Here is a 16,095-nt window from a genome sequence, read left to right on the forward strand (position 1 = left end):
AGCTTTGCTGAGAGCGGATTCCTCGGTAAACGGAGGTCCAATCCTGAACTCGCATAGGGGCAGATCTTACGACTGAGATCGCCGGAGAGCATCTGTGTATGCTCGGACGGATGTTCAGCAGCTTAGGAGTCTAGACTCCGTCTCTTCGGCACGGCGACGTGTAGCTCAGTCGGCACAGGTGACAAGAATGTCATTTCGTGAACCTAAGATCCAAGACTTTCAACCAATAAAGGTGCCAGTTCGCTGAGGAGCGGCAGCAAGCTTTGAGTTGATGCCTTGAGCAATGAGATTCATGCGGGTTTCCTCGACGGCGCGCAACTCATCCTCCCACTGCGACTCCTTGTCTTCTGATTGGCTACCTGACATCCAGCTTGTCCAAGATGAAGATGCAGGCTTGGGCTTGGCTTCTTTCAAGAGCTTCGTCACCATGGCACCCCAGTTGGCAATGCCGGTCTCGAGACATGCCTTGCACTTATCGCGACTCTCAGGCAAGACATCGTTATGCGAGACGCCGTGTTCAGCAATTGCGACAGCCTGTTTCGTCCAGCCAAGACCTTCATCTTCACGGCCGGGGGAGGCGGTTGCGAAGAGAATTTCACCAATATAGAGCATGAGTTCGGCTTCGGTGCAGTCTGGGACAGAAGCTGGCTGGCGCAAGAAAGGTTCGTCGCCTGATGGAGGCTCAGCAGGGTAGGTAGGAGGAGTGAATAAAGATTTGATGATGTTGATGAAGGCGCCAATATCGGTGTTAGTGGGGTCGGATACAGAGATAGGTCTGTACTCCGATCTGGTAGGAGGCGCGATGTCGATGGGAGAGGCGTGGCGAGCACGGAGGACAGACAAGAAGATGGGGAGAGCAGAAGTGATGTTGCCCGAGCGAGCACGGTGAGTAGCAAGAGCAGTTGCAGCGCGGAGGAGATTGGGACTGGGGGGAGTGGCCTCCTGAACACGGAGGATAGAGGTGTCGCTGTTGATGACAGCATCGGATGCGGGCAGAGCAGAAGCAGCAATGTCGACAGCCCACTTGTATGTCTCATCAGCCGAATCATTCAGGCCCTTGATCTCAAGCCAGTTGGCATACGCAAGAGCGGCCTCGATACGTTGACGGCTGGAGAAGCCAAGACCGGTCAAGACCTTGAGGTAAAAAGTCTCTGGAGGAGCATATGCTCTCTCGCAATCCTCTTCACGCGGGGCAGACTCGGCACCGGGAGGACAAGGACGAGGATTGGGGTTTGATGGACCGACAACGACATCTTTGGGGAAGATGATCTTACGAGAAGTGTCAAGGACCATGTTGTCGATATGTTCAGAAGCTCGGGCGCATTGCATGACGACCTGGAAATAGCCCTCCTTCCACGCATACGACTTTTCCGATATGTCAAAGGCCGAAGGGTTGATTCCGCGAATGTCGTCCAGACCAGGGGCCAGGGGGGTGGTCCCCTTTCCATCAATCTCAGCATTCTCCAATCTTTCCAAGCATCTTCTGAATTCAGTCGCAACCTGAGCCCAATCGGTGTATTCGTGGTCGGGCTTCACAGCGGCATTGGCACATCGGAAGTGATTACGCGAGAAAAAGGACCATTCATCGGGCGACGGGGTCTTGCGCTCCAGCACCTCTTGGTTGATGCCGTAAAGAGCGACGACTCCGAGAAGAAAGAAGGACCATCCTACAGCAGACCATTTGGCAGCCAGCCAGACCTGCTCTTTGACATAGTTCTTGTTTTCTGTTGTCAAGAAACGCGCCGTCTGTCTCGGGACGAAGGCACTCCGGGAAGGTTGCGACAGATACGGAAGTTGCGGTCGAGGTGACGATGTGCGTGTGATGAGAAGGAGCGGGTGCTTCTGCGTAAACAGTCGCAGCGACAATTGATTCGGCAGTCGCTTGACACGTAATGGCCGTAACAGCGACGGCGGCCGTGATATCAAGCCCATTTTGTATTGATTTGCGTCTTTGCGACGAACACCAAATGACGACTTCATCATCGACTCGCAAAATGCCAAGACCCGAGCTTCATCACTCGGCATCTCCTCCGTGATTGGCCCTCGTCATTTCTCTCCTTGTATACCATCATCGTTCACGACCACAATGGCAGAAGAAGGCACGAGAGAAAGCAGCGCGGAGGAGCTCCGTGATCAGCTGGACAAGCTTTGGGAAAAACACCTCACTCTCCTCGACACGTATCATCAGGCACAACAACAAATCGCCCGCCATTTCTCATCAGGCTTCTTCAATCTCGCTCAGGCTACTTTCAAGTCGACGACACGTGTCCGCTATGGTCAGGAGTACTATGACGATCGTATGCAAGCAACATGTCGCTTTGATGTTTCGTCCGACGACCAAGGTGCCCCTTGCCTTAGCCTGAAAGGCAACAACGCTTCACCCCTGGCGACCAAGCATGCAGACACAAGCCCAATGCATGACAAGCACGAAACAGACCAAGGTCCTGTACCCGAACAGCAGCCAACTCCACCATCCACGCCCCTGAGGTCATCTGGAGAAACCTCGTCCGATGAACAAACTCACCAAGACAAGACTGCAGAAGAGAAACAAAAGACGCAGCAGAAAAAGCCCAGAGATCCTCTTCACTGGTACGGCATCCTAGCGCCTCCCTCATTGCGTTCTTCTCAAAAGGCCTTTGTCTCTGCTCTGGAAAGTCCCGTCATTGACGCCGCCAATTCGGCCCAAGCACTTCGTCACGTAGCTTTGGAGATCCGCAAACTGCGCAAAGACATCAAGAAAGCTGAAAAGCGGGTCGTCGTATAAATATCCTATCTACCCCCAATCTCAGTAGGAGTGCCAACCTCAGTATGAGTATCTGAAGCGAGGATTCTCGAAATCTGTCAGGTCCTCAATTATCTCATCATTTGTGTCCATCTCAGACACTGGCCCAAACATTGCATCTCTCTTCTTGTTGCGATGGATCAACAGTACTCTCAAAGCGAAGACGAGCACCATCTGGATGGCTGCGCACGCGATGATGAACTTGCATCCTGTCTGGTAGACAGGCGCCTCGGCTGCCAGGAACGCATGGGGCCCGCAGATGTTGCCGATGCAGTATGCCAGGAACACAAACGCTGTCGATGTCACTCTCTTGGTGTAACCTGCCACATTGTTTGCCGGCATTTGAAGTGCCAGCACGAGAGATGCGACAAAGGATCCGATCTGCATTTTGGTCAGTTTTGTATCAGCAATTTCAGCCTCCGCAAACACTCACCAGGTAGTAAGACACAAGCAGGCCATCAGAGTTGCTTCTCGGGAGCTTCCACACCAGACTTGTTCCAACAATGGTCGGTACAAGGTACAATGCCATGATGTATGTTCGGATATTCTTGAATCTCGATGCCAGGAACGGTCCAGTAAACACGAAAAATACTTGGAAGGCTCCCGAAGGTATACCTAGTGCCGTCGTTCTCACGGCATCACCGTGAGCAATGCCTTTGACAATCAACTTGCCAAAGTTGGCGAAACCTGTTCGGTCAGCATTCGAAACATAAGACCAATGACTGTCCCTTACCTCCGTTAATGCCCTCATTACACAAGACAAATAGGAACAAGATCCAGATTTGAGGGTCTGTCAGAGCTTCTTTGACTTGTGAAAGCTTGATCTTCGGGTTGTAGACACCAGTACGATTGGTCTGACTGCGTGCAATGAGCAGTGCTTTCTCTTCAATCGAGAAGAACTTGGCCTCCATGATGTTATTGGGGAGGAAGAAGAACAATACAATGCCCCAGATGATGGTCAAGCCTCCGCAAAGCATGAAGATTACCCCTGAGTATCGTTAGCCTTGCGCCGAATATGCGATCCTAGATATTCTCGACTTACTCCAGACCGGGAAGCCATCCAGTTGACCGACGCCATAGAAGAGGATGCCTCCGACCATGCTACCGACGCCGTTGAAGCAATAGAAGATACCAGCACGTGCAGGTTGTTCTTTTCGAGTGAACCACATACCGACCAGCATCATGAAGCAAGGCGTCTGGGTAGACTGTCAGCAGGCCGACCAAATGGACGATTCAGTGTTACTTACAATCGGAGCCTCGAAGCAGCCAAGGATGAAACGACAAATTGCCAGACCAGTAAAGTTGGAACACGCTGCTGTCAACATCATCACTGAACCCCAGATGATGACAAAAGAACTCAACACTGTGCCGGTGGGGAAGTGTTGCGCCAGGTAACTACTCGGCCACTCTGAAACCAGGTACCCGAAGTAAAATATGCTCGTCAACCAACTATATTCCTCGCTGGTGGTTCCGGTACTTGTGAACAAGTCAAAAACAGCAGAGTAACTCAATGCTTGTTTGTCGATGTATTGTAGCAGGTAGGTACCACAGAGGAGCGGCATCAATGTCCAATTCACTCTGCGGACAAGCTTCTTGCATGCGACTTCGTCTTGGAGGAGCTCGTGGAGGTAGGCGTGCGAGAATCCGTGGGTACGGAGGAAGACTTCGGCCGCATCGAGGTCTTCGATCACCTCGCCGGCTTTCAAATCCATCTCTGTGGTTTCTGGTGCTGCTAGGGACTTCTCCTTGATAGATAGATCATCGCGAGGCATCTGATCTCCCACCTTTCCTTGCGTTGGAGACATTGTCGATTTGATCGGTAATGAAACAGGAGGCATGATGGTGTCGAGACTGAACTGCGAAGATCTGCGGCGTGGTCTTTGTATATCTGCCTCCGCCAAGAGAGCATGGTGGTCGAATGATAACCTATCTTCCCCGCTATCTTGTTCAGGTAGGGCGGAGGGTACATGGATCTACCGGCTCTTAGGCCTATCGAAAGATTTCGGATGTGAACCTCGGATCCGATTTTTCTATCCATCTTCAAACCATTGTCGCCACCGAGGGTGAACCTGGCTTGAGTCGACGCACTTATAGAACTGTTACTCGAAATGGAGTCGTTACTGCAACTCATTCATCTAAGCTTGGTCTTCAGAACCCCCCCGACTGTTTCTGCTCGAGTCAGTCGTTTCGTCTATCTTTACTGCTTACAAGATCTTATCTATCTGCGCAATCGGGCTGCTGACTCCGCTTACGTCCAACTGTGGTTCCTTTTTCCGCCGGCCGAAGGCTTCCCCGCGATAGGGCAGACGGCCTATCGATAGCATCTAGTATCTTAGTACCTTTGACCACACTCCACCCTACCTCAGCATTATCATCGTTTCTGTCACCATCCGAGTATGGACTGTTCAACTTGCCCGCCCCGCCATGGAAGCACATTGATGGCCGAAGCCCAAGCTCCGATGTCGTGATCGGCGACCGAATCAAACAACCAAAAAGCGCTTCGCATCCTTGACAACTTTGCACCACCGACTTTATCTCTCTCGACGTACTGTCATGCCTCCTTCAAATCCGTCAAGGCATTTTGCATTTGCCTTGATTATCCCTCTGGTTCTAGCAGCAGCAAACTTTGCCTCCATACAGCAACAAGTTCTCTGCACTATCCAAAGATATCTTGGCTTCGAAATTGCTCTTCCTTCTGTTACCATCGCACAAGCTACACTTGTGGGTACTGTGATTGATAATGATTTTCCTGCCCCAGTGGAGGCTTGGCTAGGATTTCCGTACGCTCAGTCCCCAATCGAAGGTCTTCGTTTCGCAAAGGCACAACCCATCGCTCCAAGCAATCAGACGTTCAAGGCCGATACCTTTGGTCCAAGATGCCCTGGCAAACAATTACTTTCTCCTGGCGGTGGCCCGGATATCTGGTCTGAAGACTGTCTCACCGCAAACATTTTCCGTCCTGCCAATATGCCCGAAGGCAAGAAAGTACCTGTCATGGTCTATGTCCACGGCGGTGCATTCAACAGAGGCACTGCTAAGATGCATAACACCGCGTCCATGGTTGGATACGCCACCGAGCCTTTTGTGGCTGTGAGCTTCAATTACCGCATCGGCGCTTTGGGCTTCCTGAACTCAGATTTGACGCAGAAGGAGGGACTACTCAATCTTGGTCTTTGGGATCAGGTGCTGTTGCTTGAGTGGGTGAGAGACAATATCGCTGCTTTTGGTGGTGATGCTGGAGATGTCACGCTAGTTGGCTTGAGTGCCGGTGCACATTCGGTAAGTTTTCTTCATCACTCGGATCATTCTCTCTTGTCTTGGTCAGAGGACAATCGCTAACAACAAGGTACAGATTGGTCATCATATCATGAACATCAACACACCACATCAACTGTTCCATAAAGCCGTCATCGAGTCTGGTGGCCCGACATCTCGCGCACTCCACCCTTACAACTCCGCTCTACACGAGACTCAGTTCCAACAGTTCTTGAAAGAGACCGGTTGCTCTGATGTTCCCGAATCTTCAATCCTCTCTTGTCTCCGCAACGTTTCGGAAGCCACTGCTGTTGAGGCTTCAAACACCGTATTCACGCACTGGAACCCTAGCGTCAGATGGGCATGGCAGCCTGTGATTGACGATGACTTAATCTCTAGAAGACCACTCGATGCTTGGAAATCAGGAAGCTGGAACAAAGTCCCCATCTTGACTGGATTCAACCACAACGAGGGAACTATGTACGTTCCGAAGACCACAGCTTCTTCCGCCGACTTCCGCTCTTTCTGGTCTACTCTATTGCCGCAATTAAGCGAGAAGGAGCTGGATAAGATTGAAGCACTTTACCCTGACCCTAGCTTTGACCCTCAGTCGGAGTATGTCGATACTAGAGGTCTGGATGTAGGTGCACAATACAAACGCCTAGAAGCAGCATACGGCCACTACGCCTACGTATGCCCAGTCCGCCAAACAGCCATCCACGGCACCAGCTCTACGGATCCTCCAATCTACCTATACCACTGGGCCACAAACCGCACAGTTCTAGGAGGAGCAAATCACGGCGATCAAATGTGGTACGAGACCTTTGATCCCTCCACCACAACCGTTTCCCCCACGCATAAACAGATCGCCGGCACTTTCCATGATTACATTGTCAGTTTCGTGCTTTCTGGTGATCCTAACAAGGTCAAGGGAAGGTGGGAGAGACCGGAGTGGAAGGCTTGGAGCGAAGGAGAGGGTACAATGATTTTTGGAAAGGGCAATGATGAAAGAGCTGGTGGTGAGGATAAAGGTGTTGTTGCGCAACTTGTCGAGGATAAGTGGGCAGGTGAAGAGTGTGAATTTTGGTGGAGTCAGACGTCTAATGTTGAAGATTAGACCAACAACGCTATTGCTTGTATAAACAACTATGACAATGAAGTCGTCTGTTTCATGTTTGCTTGAAGAATGTCGACATGTGCTCTCTCTCCGAAGTCCGTGAATAATTGGAAGACGTCCAGATGTACAAACATGGTCTACACTACAAGTGTAAGCTATCGAAATGAATTGTACTTCTCTATGCTTTCTTTGACCTCCTCTTCACACCATATACTTCATTCTCGACAGCCTTCACGCTCCCATTAACGACGCTATTACTCCCCTTTTTCTCCGCTTCCATCATCTCTTCTTTTTCGTCATCCGAAGCTTTGGTCCCAGCCCCAAATCTGACCTTCCTGCTCATCCTTTCTTTCCTCCTCGCTTGCATTTCTCTGCTCTCCTTCTGGACTCTGTTCCAAATCTGTTTGCCAGCTATCACACTGGAGATACTGCTGGCAATACCAACAGTCACGGAAGATGCGGAGATCCAACCGACCGCAGAGCCTGGGATGAGGATATCGCAAGCGTCGAGGAGAAGACTGGTACTGAGCTGAGTTTTGGTAGTCGGAGATGAAGTCACACTTCGGATGGTGAGAAAGTCATAAAAGGTCAGGAGGAGAGAGACGCTTATCGCAAAGAACCAAACTTGGAGTGCGTGGTGTTGCAGTGCATTTAGAAATGGCGAGGCGGTGATGCCCATTGCATTGACCTGATCACTATACTTCAGTAAGTGTTCAATTAACAGCTCTTGAAGATACTCACTATGCAAAACATCTCCATGAAGAAGTACAATCCCAACAGAGCATTCTTGGAAGTTTTGAGAATCCGACGTGAGGAATCTTGCTCAGAACTCCAGGATTGTAAGGTGAGTTGACTGAAGTCTATCCACTTGAAGAGGCGAAGGAATCGACGTGCAAGTGCAAAGTGGCCTCTTGCTGTACTCCAGGTCTTTGCATCTGCGGCCGAGGAGGTAGTGCCAGCTGCTATTTGCACCAGAGCTTGTAATAATCTCAGGGATTTCTCGACCGCCGCTGTACGTAGATGTTAGTATCTTGGACAGTGGAGAGAAAGTTTGGTAGTTAGATGAGCGCATAGAATGACGAGACAATGAATGTGAGTTGGGTTAGATGGAAACAGTGGATGATGAATCGTCGTGACATTCGCCGAATCCAGGTCCCAAGGAGAAATGGGAAATAGTCATTAAGCCACCGGAGCGACACTTGTTGTGACAATTAATAGAAGAATGGCCAACTCCTTCTACCTCTGTGTGTGGTGCGTTCAATCTCTCAGTCTCTCCTTTGTTGAACCAATAGATGGGTTTCGAGACTTGTTACACCAAGCCTCGCGCCTCGGGGGAGCGCTCATCCGAACACCGCGAAAGAGGCAAAAGCTGCAAAAGTAGAGCGGGACAAAAGGGACTCACCAGCATCGTTGGCATAATTAGCCACTTCTGCCAACATTATTGTAAGTGTCTTATAGCTTCGATAATATATGTCCGTTCATAAACATTGTTGCTGTGAGATGTTGACACAGTTGGCAAAGTGGTGGCACGATTTGCGGGCGCTGGACTCCGGCTTAGTCATCCGGGCAACACTTTGCCCGAGATGCCATGATAAGTGTGTTGTTTCGCGCTCCGGACCTGCAGACTGACACGCAAACATGTATCCATTGTTACCCATTGAAACACGACTTGTTCTCGAGAGCGATCAAATGCGCTGCATATCTCGAGGCGGTGAGGTTGTAAGAGATGATAGATCTCGTGGTCTGTGCGTAGTGAACAGGATCATGATCCTCATAGCTTGACTTGCCATTTAGAGACACATCCGGTCGTTGACCGCCTCGCCGTGGATGACGTTTTAATCATCTGCCCCTGCTCGACATCTGACTTGATTAGCTACAACTATGTTTAGCGGTTCCATGGGCAAGACTCTTGTGAAGTCTCACTGATCTCAGACTAAGAACCTGTCACGCCGTCCCAATCGACTTGTTGCGCCAGAATCTCTAGCAACATAGGATCAAAGTCGCCAGTAGAATCGAACGGCTCGAGATATGACCCAGCCACACTCGTACTACCCCCAGTCGTAGCTGTGCAATTTGCTCCATAGTCCACCACTTCCCAGAGACCACGAACAAGCTCCTCGTCCTGTATGTGGTCCTTGCTGCTGGTATTCACACTGAAGGTACCGAGGGCCAGAGCGTCAAGTCGCATGCTGACCTTTTCGACTTTAGACAGCTGTGAGGATGTTAGTGTGGAGTACAGATAGTCTGGCAGAGTTGACGTCGAGCTAGACATACAATGGTTTTTGCGATCGGCCAATGATTAGACATCCAACTAAGATTGGCAAGACTGTCGTTGCAATGTGTGTTGAGATTTTGTCTGTATGTGAGAGCTGGGGTTGCGGGACTGTTTGCGACGGCGTGTATTGAGAACGCAACACCTTGACAGTACGAGTAGAAGGATGGCATGACTACGCCCGAAGATCTTAGAATGGAGTTGTGAGTGGTGATGGCAGTCGCGTGACTCTGGCAGATTGATAGTAATCTGTCGATAAATGTTGGGGGCGCCGCCTTCCTGAGTGTGACCAAGCGTCTTTGCAGAAGAAAAGGATGGTAGAGTAGACAATAACAAAGGTGGAAGATATTCTGTGACAACAGCCTACGTCCAGACGCACTCGGATTGGACGATGCGGCGCTCGTCTCATTGCGAGGCCATTCGGCGACTTGATCTGCCGTCAGTCGAGCCTCGAGTCCCAAGAGAGCAGAGTCAAGCTTCATGTGTTGTGATTCTGAGCTCCAAGGGACCGGTTGATGGCCGACATTCTGCTCATGCAATACGTATCGGCACACACGCCCCAGCGCGGCACTCATCTGGACGACCAGAGCAAATGAATCGTCACCCAGACTAGGAGCGGTTGATTCATGGGTCAAGTCTGCAAGCGTTGATCGTGAACTCGAGAAACTGCCGCTCTCAAACTCGGAGTCCGGACATGGGACAAAGACCGTGCAGTCATCCTCGAGAATAGCTGGATAGCGATCTCGACTACAAGAGATCAAGCGGTCGAGAATGAAGATTGACCAGAATACTCGTCTCCGTTCTTCTTGGTGTACCGGATCAAAGTGTACGCTCCCGGCCTCTTCGACCTCCAGATGCATCCGCAAGAGGTAGGCCAGTCGAATGGCCATTCCGAGTTTCACCCAAGACGCGGAACATCTGCCATGAACATAGTCGATGACAGACAGCAGATGAATGGCCTGAATAATAGGAAAGATGAGGGAGTCATCATGGCTCGACCATGGCATGCTTACGTTGCGCCACGCCGCACTTGCATAACGCGATATGTTCTGTGGATTTTGCTCAATCACATCAGTATCGCTGGCCCAGAGATCCGCAAATCTGACGGCTGTGGCGATCAGAGCAAACTGTAAATACAGCGGTAGCCTCTCGGGATGTTGGCGCAGCCTGGTCGGATTGAAAATGGCGTAAGGTTGATTATGACTGTATTGCATGTACACATTTACCGCTTCGGTGAGTAGGCGATGAGTGGGTAACGGCAGAATACTTCCATAGTCTTGGGCAAGTTCGACCCCGGATAAGGCAGGAGAAGAGGAGTATGTTGACGGACGGTTCCTACTTCGAACTCTTGCACGTTTCCGCGGCCTATTGTCTGGCGACCGATTGCGGGAAGATTCGACCAGGCTATCGCGCTGTCAGACTACTCAGACTAACACGTTTTGAGTGAATCATGATACCTTGACATCGTTTCCTCAAGACGAGACATCCTTTGGCCCAGGTCGTGTAGTAGTGTGAGTACGGTCTTGGCTTACTCATTAAGTGGTATCATTAAAAAAACCAGGACCGCAACATACCATATTGTCGTTGGTCGGAGGCGCATTTCCGTTAGTGGAAGTGGCCTCAGGATCCTCAGACATGTCATATAGACAGTCTTCTTCTTGCGAGGTGCGGCTGCATAACGCACAGATGGGTCGCTCCCCAGTACATCGGACTTTCTTTCGCCTATGAAGGATCAGAGATGCAGTCTGTCTATCTCGCGCGCGCCACATACCTGCAATTCGTGCAGGCCGCCCGAGTACGTTGCCTGTAACCTTTGGTCGTGCCATTGCGAGCCCCGTCCTGCTGCTCTGACACAGACATGATGCTATCAATGGGCGCAAAGTCATCCAAGCATAGTCATCGACAAGCAATGGTTGATTAGATTGGACCTTAGTTGGAATGGGAAAAGCTCTACATGGTTGCGTGTAAGATAGTGGTGATGCTCTTTATGAAGGAACCCCTCGAGGTTATCCTCGCTTTACCGAGGTGCTCTATATTATGCACGCACAATTGTTGATGCAGCGCAACGGCGGCACAAAACTCCGGCCTTGGCACTGAGAAAGCTTCTACCTCGTACGCAGACACACGCATTGTTCAGAAACGTCTCTAATTTGGTACATCTACATGATTGACCTCTCAAAGCTTCGCAGATCTCGGCTTGCTCAAGACACTCTCCCAGGCCACCTTCCGTACACCCTTGGAGAAGGCCATCGCCCCAATCTGTTGTTCCTCTGATGACATCATGTCGTCGAAGGCCTTCTCGATGGACACGGTCTGTTCTACGCGACCTTGATCCTTCCAGGCCGCTCTTGCTAGATGCTTGACCTGGCGTCGAGCCTCTGGAGCACATGATGTGAGATCTTGTATATATTGATCTAGCGTTGGAGCAATCGCTGGCTCTTGAGAGTTGGCCACCACATGTATCGCACCAGTCTTTGTTGCAAGTTCTTTTGCCGAAACAGATCTGGCGCTCAACATGGCCTCTCTAGCAAATGCGATTCCCCACTCCCTGAATACAAACTTGGATATTACAGCCGGACAGATACCCAGTCGAACTTCAGTTAGCTGAAAAGTCGCTTTCTCAGCAGCAAGTCGAATATCGCAAGCGAAAGCCAGACCAACACCTCCTCCATAAGCTGGACCGTTCACAAACGCGATGGTGGTTTGAGGCGCCTCTTCGATAGTGTCGAATAGCTCTCTTAGTCGTTCGAAGTTTTGCTTCCTCGATTCTGGCTTTGCATTCTTCAGATCCATACCGGTGCAGAAGAATTTTCCTTCGGCCGTCAGGACAATTGTGAAACAAGAAGAGTCCGAGGCAATGCCCCTCATCAGCTTGATCAAGCCAATGATCATGTCTGCAGTCAAGGCATTTCCGTTCTTCGGCCGATGCATTGTGATCTTGATGGTTGATCCGAGGCGATGTACCAACAATTCGCCCAAGTCCTGCAGCAACCGCCATTCATCGAATCCAGCTGGGCGCTCGGACACGGTCGTTTGTCTCATGGACCGCCTGCTGATCAGAGCCGCGCCAGCACGACTACTGTTGCTGATACCAAGTTGTCGAGAGACCCAATCACCGATGACCGAGAGTTTGTTCAAGTCGACCCCCGTGGCGATGCCCATGTTCTCGAAGAGATATACCATATCCTCCGTCGCGACATTGCCCTTCGCTCCAGGGCTGTATGGACATCCTCCTAGACCAGCCACGCTGCTGTCGAAAACACGGATCCCCATCTGATATGCTTCCACTACGTTTGCGACTGCTTGTCCGAAGGTGTCGTGAAAGTGACCAGCAAGTCTGGCGGCGGGAATCTCACTCAAGAGAATGTCAAGGAGTCGGCGGACGTCTCCCGGCGTTGCTGCTCCGGTCGTGTCCCCAAGACTGATCTCATAACAACCAATGTCCAGCATCTGTTTAGCCATGCCCAAGACCGCAACAGGTGGGGTACGGCCGTCGTATGGACATTCGACCACGCAGGACAGGTAACTACCACGGTGTTAGCAAGCTTCGAGATGCGGTAGAGATTGGGCCTCTATTTACCCCCTGATTCTGATGTTATGCTTTCGAGCCTCTTGAGCGATCATCTGAGCCCTTTGAAGTGATTCCGCCATGCTGCAAGCAATATTCTTGCGACTGAAGCCTTCGCTAGCGGACAGGAAGATGCTGACCTCCTTGGCTCCACCTTCAAGCGCTGCCTCAAATCCTTTGACGTTAGGCACCAGCACAGGGAACGAAATGTCGCGCTTCGCATGAACTAGAGGCCTAATGCTTTGCATAACATCTTTGGCATCCGCCAATTGAGGCACCCATTTGGGCGCCACGAATGAAGTCGTCTCAATTGTTTGGAGGCCAGTGGAAGCAAGTCGTTCGATGAGTTCGATCTTCGTTCTGGTTGGTACCATTTCCTTGATGTTTTGCAAACCATCACGAGGTCCGACCTCCACAATTCTAACAGCGTGTTCTGGCATGTTGATCCTGAGCGTGGAGAACTGTTTCGCCGACCGTGGACACAGTTGCCAGACACGAGAAACCATTTATTCGCAGTCACTACAGAAAGTACAATACAGGCCCCAATGGAGTGCTGCAGTCGGAAAAGCGCTGGTTACTGCCGACCTTCCCCGCGCCTTGGATAGTAAGTTGATTTTGAGCCGGCCGGCCCTGATCACGGAGCTCCGACCAACAAATCCGTCCGCCCCAGACACACTCCATATCTATGGCACTGCAACATGCAGAAGCGAGCGTTGTTTCTGGTGCCGTGACTGCGCAGTTCATTCATCAAACGACCAATTATTGATTTACATCCGGAGCACTTACCATGGATCTCACCACTGTCAGGGCACAGCTCAACCTCAACAACAAGCTCAATATTGGTCGTCTCTTGGTTGCCAACCGTGGAGAAATCGCATGTCGTGTCATTTCCTCTTGTAAGAGACTCGATATAACCTCCATCGCGATCTACGTGGAAGAGGACAAGGGAGCCCTACATATTGAACAAGCAGACGAAGCCTACTCGATAGGCTCGATTACCGGATCAAAGATCAATCCTCATGTGAACATCTCATTGATCATTGACACCGCCGTCAGTGTCGGTGCTGATGCAATTCACCCTGGTTATGGCTATCTCAGCGAGAATGCAGACTTTTCCAAACGAGTCAAGGAGGCCGGACTGATCTTTGTTGGCCCAGATGAACATGCAATAGCGCAGCTAGGCGACAAACGACAAGCCAAGGACTATTTGACTAAACATGCACCGGAGATTCCCCTGATACCTGGGTTCAGCGGCAAGGAGCAAGATAGCGAAGCTCTCAGGAAGCAAGCCGACTCCATTGGTTATCCAGTGCTTATCAAGGCGGCCGCTGGCGGAGGCGGAAAGGGAATGCGTGTAGTACACCATTCGGGGTCTTTCAATGGGGAGTTGCAGCAAGCACAGTCAGAAGGACTGCGCTCTTTCGGATCGTCTGACTGTCTACTGGAGAAATACATCGAGCGCGGTAAGCATGTCGAGATACAAATGCTCGGAGATTCCCACGGAAACGTAGTGACGCTCTTTGATCGGGAGTGTTCAATCCAGAGAAGACACCAGAAGATAATAGAGGAAGCCCCTTGCTCGTGGCTTTCTGAAGAGTTGCGTCAGTCAATGTCGAATGCTGCCAAAACTCTTGGACGACTTCTCCAATACGAAAGTGCTGGTACCGTCGAGTACATCGTTGATGTCGAAAAACAACAGTTCTACTTCCTAGAGGTCAATACTCGCATCCAAGTTGAGCATGCCATCACCGAAGAAATCACCGGCACAGACATCGTCTCTCTCCAGATCTATGTGGCCGCAGGCGGCGACTTGACGCAGATCACAGCATTTGACAACCTTCGTATCACTGGACACGCCATCGAGTGCCGTCTATGTGCAGAAGATCCGCATAACAACTTTTTACCAGGCTCTGGAACCATATTCAACTGGGGGTATGAGTCACTCTCCGAGGACAACACTCGCATCAGGATTGAGACCGCTGTTCAAAGCGGGAGTCGAATCAGCGTACATTTTGATCCTATGATTGCAAAGATTGTTGTCTGGGCACCTTCGCGAGCATTAGCTAAGGCCAAAATGTTGAAAGTCATGTCGAGTTTGCGCTGTGTTGGACTCAGGACAAATCAGCTCTTCTTGCAGGCCTGTCTCGCACATCCGGCATTTGACGATCTGGCGTACTCGACTGGCTTCATATCGGCCAATCTTGGTGGACTGCTTCAAAATCCTTATGTCTCTGGCATTGACATGTCTAGGGCTGATCTCGCTGTCATTTCATCACTGTGTGCAAAGATGCAAGCTGAGTGTTCGCCGTCTTCTACTCACTTCAGGTCGATTCCTAGTAGCTTCAGAAATCAGAGATTCGGCACTCAACCTGCAATAATCGAGGTCATAACCGCGTTACAGGAAAAGGAATCAACGGCTTTCACCTGGATTCAGCCCGGTGCTGGCAAGACACGATTTGGCGATCAGCTGCAGTTCTCCACTCTTTGCATCGAGAGCGACTCCATGGCTTCGATATCCGGCCAAAAATACCCGGCTCAGAGAAAGCTCCAGGAGATTCTATCTGCGAGTAAGACCGCAATTTCTAGCAGTGTGAGCATCGACAGCTTCCAGGTACTTGCGCCTGTGGTAATCGATGGAGAGTCATGGGCCAACTACACAATTACACTTCGGCTGTCGGGCAAGCGAATCAGTGCCCATGTAACGGCTACTGAGACTAGAGAACCTCGGATATTCTATTGTCACTTTCCACATCTTGGAACTTACATTGGCTATCAACGCTTTAAGCTTCTTGACTTTTGCGAGAGTCTCAAGACAGCTCTAGATCCCAGTACAAAAGACAGCTCCAAGGTCTATAAAAGCCAGATGCCTTGCAAAATCATCCGCCTGACAAAGAAAGCCGGAGATGTTGTTAAAAAGGGCGAGACATTACTTGTTGTGGAGAGTATGAAGATGGAGATGTCTATCAATGCTGGCGCAGATGGAGTCTTCCATCCCAACGTCGCTCAGGATGATTCTGTGGATGCCGATATAGTTCTTTGTGAGATCAAGTAACAGTTCTCAAGGCAATCGTTATACTTAGTCGTCTCGTCCTGGTTTGCCA

General features: G+C 50.6%; 8 protein-coding genes across 8 annotated transcripts; 3 read left to right on the forward strand and 5 right to left on the reverse strand.

Annotated features, from left to right (window-relative positions):
* Positions 1–219: 219 nt before the first annotated feature.
* On the reverse strand, positions 220–1,932 carry AUEXF2481DRAFT_6273 (uncharacterized protein; the record flags this gene model as incomplete). The annotated part of the gene is made up of 1 exon (XM_013487037.1): positions 220–1,932. One exon carries the CDS (start codon positions 1,930–1,932, stop codon positions 220–222), a length of 1,713 nt encoding a protein of 570 aa, XP_013342491.1.
* Positions 1,933–2,086: 154 nt separating this feature from the next.
* AUEXF2481DRAFT_6274 (uncharacterized protein) lies at positions 2,087–2,764 on the forward strand (the record flags this gene model as incomplete). The annotated part of the gene is made up of 1 exon (XM_013487038.1): positions 2,087–2,764. The coding sequence occupies one exon, from the start codon at positions 2,087–2,089 to the stop codon at positions 2,762–2,764; it is 678 nt and encodes a 225-aa protein (XP_013342492.1).
* Positions 2,765–2,803: 39 nt separating this feature from the next.
* AUEXF2481DRAFT_47416 (uncharacterized protein) lies at positions 2,804–4,494 on the reverse strand (the record flags this gene model as incomplete). The annotated part of the gene is made up of 5 exons (XM_013487157.1): positions 2,804–3,163; positions 3,216–3,469; positions 3,516–3,770; positions 3,825–3,978; positions 4,030–4,494. 5 exons carry the CDS (start codon positions 4,492–4,494, stop codon positions 2,804–2,806), a joined length of 1,488 nt encoding a protein of 495 aa, XP_013342611.1.
* An 841-nt stretch (positions 4,495–5,335) lies between these two features.
* AUEXF2481DRAFT_66886 (uncharacterized protein) lies at positions 5,336–7,154 on the forward strand (the record flags this gene model as incomplete). Its single annotated transcript, XM_013487184.1, has 2 exons — positions 5,336–6,061; positions 6,135–7,154. The coding sequence occupies 2 exons, from the start codon at positions 5,336–5,338 to the stop codon at positions 7,152–7,154; spliced, it is 1,746 nt and encodes a 581-aa protein (XP_013342638.1).
* Positions 7,155–7,243: 89 nt separating this feature from the next.
* On the reverse strand, positions 7,244–8,840 carry AUEXF2481DRAFT_297952 (uncharacterized protein). Its single transcript, XM_013487277.1, has 3 exons — positions 8,557–8,840; positions 7,896–8,164; positions 7,244–7,842 (listed from the first exon to the last, which is right to left on the reverse strand). The coding sequence occupies exons 1-3, from the start codon at positions 8,591–8,593 to the stop codon at positions 7,333–7,335; spliced, it is 816 nt and encodes a 271-aa protein (XP_013342731.1). The 5' UTR covers positions 8,594–8,840; the 3' UTR covers positions 7,244–7,332.
* Positions 8,841–9,087: 247 nt separating this feature from the next.
* Positions 9,088–11,286, reverse strand: AUEXF2481DRAFT_30772 (uncharacterized protein; the record flags this gene model as incomplete). Its single annotated transcript, XM_013487095.1, has 5 exons — positions 9,088–9,366; positions 9,429–10,830; positions 10,884–10,948; positions 11,001–11,148; positions 11,198–11,286. 5 exons carry the CDS (start codon positions 11,284–11,286, stop codon positions 9,088–9,090), a joined length of 1,983 nt encoding a protein of 660 aa, XP_013342549.1.
* A 303-nt stretch (positions 11,287–11,589) lies between these two features.
* On the reverse strand, positions 11,590–13,434 carry AUEXF2481DRAFT_98984 (uncharacterized protein; the record flags this gene model as incomplete). The annotated part of the gene is made up of 2 exons (XM_013487278.1): positions 11,590–12,952; positions 13,007–13,434. The coding sequence occupies 2 exons, from the start codon at positions 13,432–13,434 to the stop codon at positions 11,602–11,604; spliced, it is 1,779 nt and encodes a 592-aa protein (XP_013342732.1). The 3' UTR covers positions 11,590–11,601.
* A 347-nt stretch (positions 13,435–13,781) lies between these two features.
* Positions 13,782–16,046, forward strand: AUEXF2481DRAFT_6279 (uncharacterized protein; the record flags this gene model as incomplete). Its single annotated transcript, XM_013487039.1, has 1 exon — positions 13,782–16,046. The coding sequence occupies one exon, from the start codon at positions 13,782–13,784 to the stop codon at positions 16,044–16,046; it is 2,265 nt and encodes a 754-aa protein (XP_013342493.1).
* Positions 16,047–16,095: the final 49 nt, after the last annotated feature.

Source organism: Aureobasidium subglaciale, assembly GCF_000721755.1.
Source record: "Aureobasidium subglaciale EXF-2481 unplaced genomic scaffold scaffold_14, whole genome shotgun sequence".
Taxonomy (NCBI): domain Eukaryota; kingdom Fungi; phylum Ascomycota; class Dothideomycetes; order Dothideales; family Saccotheciaceae; genus Aureobasidium; species Aureobasidium subglaciale.